Source organism: Typopeltis vanoorti, chromosome 16, assembly GCF_054136105.1.
Source record: "Typopeltis vanoorti isolate ZY-2024b chromosome 16, IOZ_Tvanoo_1.0, whole genome shotgun sequence".
Lineage (NCBI taxonomy): Eukaryota > Metazoa > Arthropoda > Arachnida > Uropygi > Thelyphonidae > Typopeltis > Typopeltis vanoorti.
In genome coordinates, this window is record NC_143564.1 from 12831008 (window position 1) to 12843748 (window position 12741).

Below are 12741 nucleotides of genomic sequence, written 5' to 3' on the forward strand. Positions count from 1 at the left end.
TTGAAATTTTCCAAGCCACTTCAGGCCTCCAATAAGCATGGCAGGTCTCACACCAGGTGATGAAATCTCCCACCTAAAGATAATTGCAAACAGCCATGCTCACAGTGGAAAGTGGAATTCAAATCCATAACCTGTTGGTTGGAGAGCAGATACACTAACCACTCAACCAACCAGGTTGTCAAAGTGAATGCTGAAACCCAGGAGGAAAGACCTGCCGACTTATCTTTTTCATTCATATATAGAATGTTTGTTTCAGTGTTGAAGCTGAATGGATTCAAACCCACAAAGAAGACTCTTTGGTCTTGACTTGAAGGAGAACTGTCAGCAAATCTAAATAGCATTTTCAAGTGATTGATCATGATCAGTTTTAAGTGGGTTTAATCTTCATTCTCCCTTTTTTTACCTTATTCATTAGGTCCATTAAAGAGATGACCAGAATCAAAGCAGTTACTTTCAATTCTTTAGACTCAAAACCAAAGTAAGTTTCATTTTTTTCTTTTGTCCTTCTATTTTTAAATTCAAGCAACACAAAAACAATATTCAAATATAGTTTTTGTGTTCCTTGAAAATCTAAATTGGACTCATCCAAAAAAGTTGAAATGCATCTACAAGATAACATAATTTCATATTCCAAACTATGGTTTTAAAAAATTGCACCAGGTCATGATTTTTGTGTGATTAAAATATAATTATTTTTTTCTCTCAGTTCATATAGCTATTTAAGTAACAGATCTTTATTATAGACATCAAATTTACTCATGTAATAGAAAAGTTTTATTAGAATAGCCCATTTCATAGCATAATACTGAAGTCTCTCTTAAAAGAGATATCAACTTATTGAAATTTACTGTTTTAGTATCTGTTATTTTTAATAGCTAATTTAACTAGGAACTTGAATTTCAATTGCTAGTATTGCTCAGTGAATCATGCAATGTGTGATTTCTATATTTTGTAGCTTGTTTCATTTTTTTTGTGACTAATCCAGTATGCATACCAAGTATATCAGCCACACCACCAATGCAAACTGAAAAGCACCCTGTCATTTTTAAATCAGCACTTTAAGAAGTAATCGAATTATGCCAAAAATTTTTTACTGCCAACTGTGACTCTTCAAACTTGAAGCAGTTCAAAAATTTCATTTCATTTCATTCTTTAGTTATTTCATTTTGATGCAAATCCATATAAGTAACAAGGCTTTATCAGCATGTCTGTCAATTCATTTAGCTGAAGAGCATAAATCTTTGTCAATTATTATTATTATTATTATTATTATTATTATAAAAAAAATTTTTTTTTTTTGAAGTTGTCGATGAATGCCATCATTCATCATAATTACATGATTCGAAATGGCATCATTAGAAAGGAGTATTGTTTTTATTTTCTCAACATTGTATAGCATGTATCAATACATGCAAGGTTAATCAAGTCTTCTATGACAATTTTTCCCCCAATGTGAGGTGATATAAAAAATAACACTTCAAGAGATAACTCATTTTCATTACCCACAGCCACATCATATCAGTATTTCCTGAGATTTTAAGTTATTCTCTTTTCTTTTAATGCTTCCAAATGATTGCAAGGTTTTGATGGAATCATAGTACTATTAGATAAAACCACTAAACAAACAACCCATCATTGTATGTCTTTTAGCAGTAATTCCACTAACTTATTTCATTTTACAGAAAAATGAAACCTAACTTATACTGTTTGCTCAAGTCAGAAAATAAAATGTTAGAAATAATTACAGATATTAATGTCTTAACTTTGTCATAATAACTAGTGAGCTATGTCCTATACAATGATAAAAACTGTCCCCACATACCTTCACCGGATAGCATTTTACCCATTCACCTAAAGGTCTCTTTTTCAGAAACTACGAAATGCATTTATAGTATTATATCTAATATGCAGGACTGTATGAAGGAATCCAAGTTTTTGCAGAACCCCCACGTATGCAGAACACAGTTTAAGAAACACTGTTCTAATGAATAACCTTGGCACACTTCTTAGAGAACAAGACTCCCAACTGATGAAAATTTAAAGCACAATGGGAATAACTGTTTCCATACCTGTAAGAAATGTTTCAGAGATGCAGTTGGTGCAACGTTTAGATCAAAATACCAGAAAGAACAACCCACTCAGAGAAATAACAAAAAATCATGAAGGCCATTATTCCATATGGCACGCATTCTTATAATCCCAGATATACAAGGATGAATGGGCTGTGAGTGCTGCTTCATGGAAGAAGAAATTAATACTAGGTTGTGAAGGTATGTAACAATCTGTGGAGGATGACTGGTAACATCAAATGCTTTGGTATCTCTACCTGTTGGATGTGTAATTGGAAAAGGGGAAATATAGTAGTTGTTAACATTAAATTTGATAAAGAAGATGAATTTAGGGAAGAAAATCAAAGTTCAGAGTGGCTGATGGCATTAAGAGAACCAACAGGAGACAAAAAATATTAAAAAAAAAAAAAAAAAAGGAAACTCAAAGTTAGATGCTCTGATATATGATATCAGAGTGAAAATATATATAAATGCCACCTTCAAGATGAAGATTTTCATTTCAAAGTCATCAATACTCCAAACCCTTTAACCTACAGTGATTCAACTGCTAGATAGTTTCTTCCTTTGTGATTTATTGTCCCGTGAGAGTATTTTCTTTTTTAAAATAACTAGGTTTATTGTGACAATAAATATAAAAACTAAGAAAATAATTATCTGCAAAACTGCTTCAACAGAAAGATTTTCATTGTTTAGGGAAAGTGAACCTTGTACGACATTATTCACAACAGAAACGAGAAATAAGTCACACACACACACACACACATCACTACAAACCTCCATTCTTTCCAATGCACATAAATGACCTACTCTTCCTCCCATTTGACAAACCATCTATGTCCAAATCATCAGAACTCTCAAAATCCTCCATAAGTAAATGCCTTAAATTCTGATCTCAACTGTTCTTAAATGGAATGAAAATACTCTTGTGAACTTCAAGGCTCCTAAATAACAATACTGTATTTCAAACGAAAAATTCCGGTATTGTGACCACGTTTATTAAGATAAATAAAAATAAATATAAATAATAATAACATGTGGTTGGAATACCAGAATCTTTCTTTTGAACTGCTAAACCACAGAAACCTACACCTACAACAATACTGTATAACCCTCACAAAAAAATGTCACTTCCCCACATTTGTGATATCACTCAGATATCAAAATATGATCATGGACTAACTCAGTCTTTCCTGGCACAAACACATCTGTCATAGATTCTGCAGCCACCAAAACACTTGGTGTACTCTTCTGCACAAGGCACTAGTTTTCAACTTTCCAACTGCTAACACTGTATAAATAAATAAATAAATAAATAAATAAATAAATAAAACACCACCACCCAAGGTTCTAATACGCTACAGGTTTACATAAAACTCTTTCATGGGTAAGAGCCTAATAATAATAATAATTCCAAATATACCCAAACACTGAATAATGCTTACACATTTAGGATAGTGCACCCACATCAGCAGTGCCTAATGCTATTCAAAAGAGGATGATTAGATTAATTGTTGACCCCTCTTTCACAGATGTTCAGTTTCTATCTTATGCTTCTTCTATGAGTACTTTAAAGGTCAATATTCCGCTGAATTAACTCCCATCATTGCTCCACTTCCTTCCAAGAATAAGTACAGTTGTGGTCAATATCTGCTTACCATTCACCTCCAAACCAACTTCTCCTCTTTCGTTCCACATACCTCTGTTCTCTGGAACAGCCTTTCTCACTATCTTCTCCAAAGATTACAGCCTCCAATTATTCAAAAAACATGTCATGAAATGTCTTTTTTCTTCTTATCCTCTTAGCCACGTAGCAATGGTATGTTAGAGTTCTTGTAATATTTCATTTGTGGGTCAGTGTAAAAGAAAGCTAATGGCAACATTGTTTCACCATGACTTGGTTTTCTGTAGTTTATATTGTTAATGTTTTTTTTATTGTCATGTTAAGCAGTAATTGATAAAGTTACACATATCAAGGGCTCCAGAAATGTCAAGTTGTAAGCAGAGGATATGGTCTAAGTAGAGATTAAACTTCAACAAAATTCATAAACCTATGCTGCAAAGGGATGAAATCGGTTCCACGAGCATTTCTAACTTATAAGGTTTTGGGCAACACAACTTAATAAGAATATCAACAGCTATTAAACTAGTAAATAATAATATTTGGTTAACCGATCAAGTGTTGATCAATTTTATTAATTAACTGAACCAACTAGTTTCGCCACACCTATCTGTTGGCGTCTTCAGGGCACTTACATATAGGTTTAAACACTCTCACAATTATGCTTATGCGTAACTGCAAACCGACAAGAATAAAAACTGACTAGAATAATTACAAATAAAATAGTATCGAACGTGAGTGAAACACGTATCGCGTGTACAAGATCAGCTAGCTGTTGCTGAGGAACTTTCTGTAGTTTGTATTAAAGTTCATTTCTTCCGTTTTTAAGGATCTGATTAGGGTTTTCCATATCTCTGGGAGTATTAGGCCTTGATTTCTGTTAAGGTTCACAGTAGAACGGGCGACTGTGGCTGCTTCTTTGAACATTCTTGAATGGTAATCTTCCTCTAAGTAAGGGGAACAGCTTTTGTCCCACTCGATGACATGGTTAGTTGTGGAGAAATGAGATGATAGGCCAGAGATGTCCTGTCTGTTGTTTTTGACATAGCCAATGTGCTCCTTTTGCCTGATTTCGAGGCTTCTCGAAGTCTGTCCGATGTAATTAGAGCCACATGAGCATGGAATATTATAGACTCCAGCATATTTGTAGAAAGGATGGTTGTCTTTTGGAGATCTTAGTAGTTTACGAATAGTATCTATAGGTTTAAATGCTACTCTTATTTTGTGTTGTTTGAGGAGATTGGCGAGCTTGTTGGAGATGCCACTTACATACGGAATTGCAATCGTTTTTATATATTGAATCTCTTCTTGTTCTCTTTGTGGTGGTTCAGAGAAAAGGATTTTATTGACTAGTCTTCTTGGATAGCCGTTCAAGTACAGATTGTTGGAAATAAATTTTAACTCATCTTGAAGGGTCTTGTTGTCCGTTGTGATGCAAATAGCTCTTTTCTTTAACATGAGTATAATGCTGAGTTTATGTGATATGTGGTGAGAGGAGTTAAAATGCAGGTAGCAACCTGTATTGGTAGGTTTTCTGTACACTGATAGATTTATACTGCCATCAGTTTGTTTTTTGATTAAGATGTCTAAAAACGGAAGTTGTTTTTCTCTTTCAAGTTCCAGAGTGAATTTAATAGAATGATGGAAAGCGTTGATCTTTTTGAGAAAATCATATATGTCATCTTTGTTATTGTTCCATATGATGAAGATATCGTCTACATATCTAAACCAAATTTTAGGTCTAGGAAAAATTTGTGATAAGATTTTGTTTTCTAAGTCTTCCATAAAGAGGTCAGCACATGAAGGTGAGAGTAGGCTTCCCATTGCCAAGCCTGTTAACTGTTCCCCATACTTAGAGGAAGATTACCATTCAAGAATGTTCAAAGAAGCAGCCACAGTCGCCCGTTCTACTGTGAACCTTAACAGAAATCAAGGCCTAATACTCCCAGAGATATGGAAAACCCTAATCAGATCCTTAAAAACGGAAGAAATGAACTTTAATACAAACTACAGAAAGTTCCTCAGCAACAGCTAGCTGATCTTGTACATGCGATACGTGTTTCACTCACGTTCGATACTATTTTATTTGTAATTATTCTGGTCAGTTTTTATTCTTGTCGGTTTGCAGTTACGCATAAGCATAATTGTGAGAGTGTTTAAACCTATATGTAAGTGCCCTGAAGAAGCCAACAGATAGGTGTGGTGAAACTAGTTGGTTCAGTTAATTAATAAAATTGATCAACACTTGATCGGTTAACCAAATATTATTATTTACTAATTTATGATCTAGAAAACAACCTTCATGAAGCTATTAAACTTGATATTATCAAATGAGTTTTGCATCATTATGTTCTGATTGTAATTTAAAAAGACCATTAAGAGAATGTGCATTTATTGTAAATTTAAAATCTATCATAATAGAAATTTAATAATGTAATGTAATGCTGCAACATAATGAATTATAGAAAGATTATGAGAAAGCTTACCAGGTTTTAATAATGAATTACTTTCAGATTCTATCATATCCACTGGTGCACTGTCAGTTATTCTAAGAGACCTAAAAAAAATAAATAATTTAAGTACATTTATAATTGACAGTTAAAAGGTAGAGGTATGGGATACTTCCATTAATAAAGCAGGTGTACTATAGACCTTTAGTTCAGACTTTTCAATAGCATATTAGAGTGAACAAGTTTGCCATAATGGTGTTTGTCATGTCAGGAGTCGACTGTAAAAGCATTAAAATCAGAATCCTCGATTTTTATATCTGATAGTCAATGATTTTTTCTAGAGAATTTAAACATAAATTAAAATATTAATGTTAGTCTATCTAGCCGACTCTTCCTATAGCAAACGCTGATATAACAAACAAACAGCCAAAAACTCTTCACCACAACTCATAAGTACAATGCTGCTCTATATCACCATATCACATTCATAGCAATAGTGAGAATCCACTTGTAAGAAATATGAAGAAAAAGAAAGATACAAAGAAAATACGAGAAAGCTAATTTTATGTAGAAGTTCTGTTTCTTCCCAAAGTCTGGAATTTCACAATCAAGGCTTTGGGAAGAATAAATATCATGAACATGACAAAATGTTCTAGCTTCATGAATAAATATCCCAAAGGTGACAAATGTTATGGAGGATGATACAGGTGAAAAACAAAGGAAATAGCACTACAAAAGAAATCAGACATGATAAAGGTGACAAAAACTGAACTAAGAATAACCTGTATGTCGAGTAATTATTTAAAAAAAAAAGGAAAAAAAAAAGATTAAGTGAGATAAGCAGCAACAGAAAATATTCAAGAGAGAAAGAGAGAGATGCAATCTAGAGTATATATTCAAGGTACAAAAAGCCAACAGAAGCATGAAATGTAACAGACATCTGGAGTAGATGATATCCAACCAGAGATGCTGAAATATAAGAGGTATAAAATTTTTAGAGTGATGTGAAGAGATGAGAGAACAACTATTTTAATCTTTTTGGCACTAGCCACTGAATAGGAAAGTCTGGCAAATAAAGGAAAGTTCATCTATAAGGGAAGCCTGGTTAATGCAGAGGTAGGAACGCTGTATTAAGGATTTTAATAACACCATATTGTTGAGGGAAGGTGATGATGGATGGGGAAAGTTTGCATATGTATCTACCTGTATGGGTGGGTGGGTAGGTGGGGGTTCCTTAAACTGAGAAAGAAAGGGTGCCACTGGGAAGACTTATCTGCTCTTCTAAGGATTCTTCCTCTCTTTGTTCCAGGTGTTTGCAATGCTCTTTGTACTAGCAACTTATCATATTAGGGTCAAATTGGGAGATTTGCCAATATCTGCTTTGAAGAACACAGGAAATACATTCACAGCCATAGCTATGGTCAGCCAGGTCTAGGGAGACCATGCATAGGATACCTTGCTGGTAATCAAATGGAAATGCTTCACCACAGAAAGACTTTTTTTAGAATTATTATTATTATTACTTGACACCTCTAGGGAGTCCAAAGACTCATCAAGGGAGGACACCTACTCTATACCTCTCTAACTCCACCACTCAATCCACCAATGCCGTCTACCACTGATATTTCCACAAACAATCACAAACACCCATGCCCATGGCGGGATTCGAACCCGCAGCCTTTTGGCTGGAGAGCGGATATGCTAACCCTTTCGGCCAACCAGGCCGGCAAAGTTGTAATTAGCTATAATTATTTAAAAATATATTATTACAGGTATCTCCATGGAGTCAATAGACTCGCTGCGGGAGACCCAAACTAGCAAAACAATATCTGTCATATCTCTTCTTGAATTCATTTACAGGCAAAGAGCTCACAACTAAGTCAGGCAATGAATTCCACTCATTCACTACCCTCCAGGCAAAAAACCTTGTTCTGACACCCTTGTTAACCACACTCTTCTTTAATTTCCAGGGATGACCTCTTGTTCTTCCATCACTATCACACAGCTGAAACATTTCCCCTGCATCAATCCTATAAAAACCTTTCAGTAATTTAAATGTTTCTATCATATCCCCTCATCTCTGCCTATCAACCAACCTCTGCAATCCACAAGCTCTCAATCTATCAATGTAGGGAGCATTTTTTATCACTCACCAACTTGGTCACTCTTCTCTGAACCCTCTCCACAGCCTCCTCATCTCCAAGGAATCCAGGTGACCAGACCTGAGCACAGTAATCCAAATGTGGAAGTATCAACGCTTTATAAAGGGGAATAATACCTCTTTATCTCTGGATGTCAGTGTGTTCCTCAACGACCAAGTAATCCTATGTGCAATCTTGGACACCTTAGCAATGTGTCCTCTGAACTTAATCTCCCTATCTACCAACACCCCTAAGTCCCTAGCCTCATCAATCTCTTGGAGTACTGTTCCATCAATGTAGTACACAGCTGGTAATCTTTTAATCCCAAAATGCATTACTTTACACTTTTCCACATTGAACTGACATCCATTATCTTTTGCCCATTCTACCAGCTTATTTAAATCATCCTGCAAACTTTCAACATCAGCTTGATTTTTTTATTGCGCTACCCAACTTTGCATCATCAGCAAACAACTGAATATCTCCCTGTAAGCCATTTCCTATATCATTTATATACAAATTAAACAACAATGGCCAGGCACAGAGCCCTGAGGCACACCACTGGTCACCTGCCTCATCCTGGACTCAGCTCCTCCATACACCACCTTCTGGTATCTCTCCCTGAGCCATTCTCCTATCCATATCACCAATTTAGTATCCATTCCCATCTGCTCCAATTTGCATAACAGTGTTCCATGGGGTATCCTGTCAAAAGCCTTAGCAAAATCCAGAAGTACCACTGAGTAGCCAGTTCCTTTGTCCAACTCAGATGTCATTCTATTATGAAAAGTTAATAGATTGCTAAGGCAGGATCTACCTTTAACAAAACCATGTTGACCTCTATAGAGTATCATATCCTGATCCACCAATTCTTGAATTTTGTCTTTAACCAACTTTTCCAATACTTTTACCACTACTCCTGAGATGGTGATTGGTCTGTAATTAACTACCGCAGTTTTAGAGCCACCCTTATTCAAAGGAACCACTTTGCCTAACTTCCACTCCCTAGGGACCACACCAGAGTTCAAACTTAAATTAAATATCCAAGTAAGAGGGGTTGACAATTCATTTGCACATTCACGCAACATCCGAGCTGATATTCCATCTAAGCCTACAGCAGTGTTTGCATTTAAATTTTGCAATATATTAAATACCTCTGGTTCTTTAGCTTCAATTCTCACATTAGTTATTGCTACAGGTACAGAGATATCCTCACTTGGATGATCACTCAGTAACTCTACTATTACATCTGATTTTGTCACCTCAATACCAACAGCACCAACTAAAGTTATCCTTCCGAAGTCATTCTTCCTTTTACTTGCTACATAGCGGAAGAACTCTTTGGGATTACCCTTGATCTCTTTGGCTAAGGTCTTCTCATAATCTGATTTAGCTTTTCTTACTATGCTGGTAACCTTCCCAGCTTGAGCCTTGTACTGCTCATGGGTGTACTGATCGCCTTTCTCCTTGTAAATTTTCCATAACATTTTCTTTTTTTTGCAGATCAAGCTTGATACTACTGCTCATCCATCTAACACCTGCCTTGTTTGACTTCCGGACATGGGGACACAATCTGATATTGCTTTCCTCAGAAACCTGCTGATTTTATCCCATGCACTGCTAACATCTTTCCCCTGCAATATGTTCTGCCATGGGATGGCTGCAAGCTCACTCCGAAGCTTGTTATAATTGCCTAACCTGTAGTTTCATATATACTCCCTTCTTAACAGAAAAATCCACAGATTTTGCAACCTCCCAAGTCAATACCACATGATCGCTTTCACCAACTGGAGGTAACGAGGACACCGTACTTATGCATATAACCTCTAAGCCAATAACCAGGTCCAACACTCTCACACCAAGTGTCCCTTCAGTTATGTGCTGTTTCAAGTAATTATCCCGTAGAAGATGTATGAACTCTATTTCCTTTTTGCTACATGATATTTCCTCCTTCCAATTGAAATCCCCCCATAATAATCACTAAACCTGCACTCATTGCACTAATTTGCTAATGCATGAATTCAATATCTCCCCCTGTACTCCCTGGCCTATAGTAGCATCCAACTGCATATTTGGTTGCATTAGTCACTATTTCGCACCAGACCTCAAATGAACTCTCATTCACATATCTATCATCTTGATATACTACTTTCTTTGGCTGCAACACATCAGCTATCATCAACAGTATTCCTCCCCCTGTTCTATCTTCTCTATCCTCCTTGAAAATACTGTACCCATCACATTCAATTCCAGTGACCACATCTTCTGCTGACAGCCAAGTTTCACTAATGCCTACAACTTTTGGTGAGATTGCACTGACTAATGACAAAAATTCTTCTCTCTTATTTCGAATGCTTCTTGCATTGGTATACAAAAATTGCAGATTCCCTCTAGATCTTGTACCGGCTTTAGAACTGATATATAAGTCACTAATTTCAGTAGTCCCGTGCCAATTTTTATTCCCTCTCTTCTGCAATTTATTCTGCATATAAGGATCAATAAATATACAATCAGTGCTAAAGTTTCTCTCTCTTACACTCAATCTTTTCAATATTAGTTTCCCTGCCCAATTACTTCAACTTGTTCAGAAAACAGTAACTTCTTCACTTGCTTATGTCCTTCCATGTTCAGATGCAGTCCATCTGTGGCATACAACTGTCTTTTTCCTTCAAACACACTCCAAATATCAACAAATTCCAGATCTCTTTTTTTGCACATTCTTGCAATCATATCATTCATTATCATCTACTTAACTCGTAATTGTCAAAACGAGGCAGCACACACTATCCTCCCATTGACACTTTTCCTTTTCACAATATCTAACAATGTTCTTAAATCTTTTCCTACCCGATCGGGAGGAAATTTAGCTTGGATTAGCTCTAAAGTTTCCTTGAGTGGGACATTTGTGAATAAGGAGGAGACGTCAAAACTGATCATTGTCAGTATGTTGGAGTGAGAGGTTTTCTATACTGGCTTTAATGTGGGGGAATTAATACCACTCACTATGGGACGTAATGGCACATTGTCACAAGAAGACAAATTTAGAATGCAAACCAGTTGGGAAGAAATCTTAAAAAGACAACATCCTTATCTTTATATGTGAACGTTCGTTTCAGCATTGCAATTAGCTTTTGAATTGTATTTCTACCCACCATAACTATCATCTTGTCTGCTTCATGCCCTCTCTTCATTGCTAAAGCCACTCTTTCTATTGTCCCACCAGAGAAGCACTCCTCATGCATACCACTCTCCATACCCTTAATCATAGAATCACCATATATCTTACCACTCTTAACTTCATTCAAGTCCACACAAGCATCACTCATGGACGCTATTCAGCATGACTCTCCTAGTTTCATTACCCAATGCTCTATTACTTACCCTCCCCACTCTCGTTTCTTCTAGGCCACTTGTGGCTTTATTTTGTTGACTCCCAATCACTCCCATACTATTTATTACTGCATCATTCACCAAAGACTCACCCATACGTAATCCTGTTCTAGTTACTTCAGCTAAAGTAATCTTTATAGTCCTAATTTCTCTGTTTAACACATTAAACTCAGTTTTAACTTCCAGTATCTCCTTACTGAGCACTTCCAATTCCTCATGCAGAAGATGAAGGTAATTTTTCATTTTCATGAACTCCCACCAAAGTTATTCCGCTACGGTCCCAATGTCAGCTTCCATTCCTAAACGCTCAAGCCTATCCCGACACTTCTCACATACGTCAACATTTTTGTTCTTCTCATTTAGCCAGACCGACCACAGATCCTTCACATTCTTCAGTGGATACATGTAGCAGTTTCCGCAACGCATCCATTGCAAGAAATCTAACGCTGAGCCAGCCTTTCATGTAGAAGTAGAAGTCCTGCACGCCGCTGATGTACGTTTCTTGTTGGATGCCATCTTTACACGTTGAAGTAGTGAAACAAACAGCAGTGAAAACACAATATATACAACACAGTTCCAAACAATAACACCACTGAAGGACACTTGTATCTAACCGATGCACAACTGCAGCACAATTTGAGACAAAAAGCCACACTATATTTAAATTTAAAAACACATTTTCTAGACTAACTAAACACAACCGCCACATTCACCAAGGACACTAGCACCACCTTCCCAAAATTTGAGAAACTAATTCTTAGGCCTTTCACAGAGGGTGTCCTTCATAGGACTTCAAGCTTCTTCCAATTATTGTGTTTTTATGAGTGTTGTTACAATTGTAATATCGTATCCCTTTTGATGTCTCTGGAACACAAAATATAGCAACTATTAAACTTGTGTATAATTATTTCTGTGTTGTATTCATTCCATTAAGCTTAGTTATGAGTATAAGCCATCACCTAAGCCTAAATACTCGTCAGTGACAGGTGAAAGTTAGTCTCCCTCAATTGTTTGAGGTGAAAACAGTGGGAAAATGATACAAGTACAATCATGGTACATTCAGATTGATGCAA

The 12741-nt window shown here is 36.1% G+C and overlaps 1 protein-coding gene across 4 annotated transcripts in view; it reads right to left on the reverse strand.

The window, feature by feature from the left end:
• The window catches only part of fmt (phosphatase 6 regulatory subunit 1-like protein fmt), a 450952-nt gene that overhangs the window by 86815 nt on the left and 351396 nt on the right, over positions 1-12741 (reverse strand). For all 4 annotated transcript variants that reach the window (XM_090406310.1, XM_090406311.1, XM_090406308.1 and 1 more), the window contains one exon: positions 6174-6244. In XM_090406310.1, coding sequence (XP_090262436.1) covers positions 6174-6244 — 71 coding nt within the window. The remainder of the gene's footprint in view (positions 1-6173; positions 6245-12741) is intronic.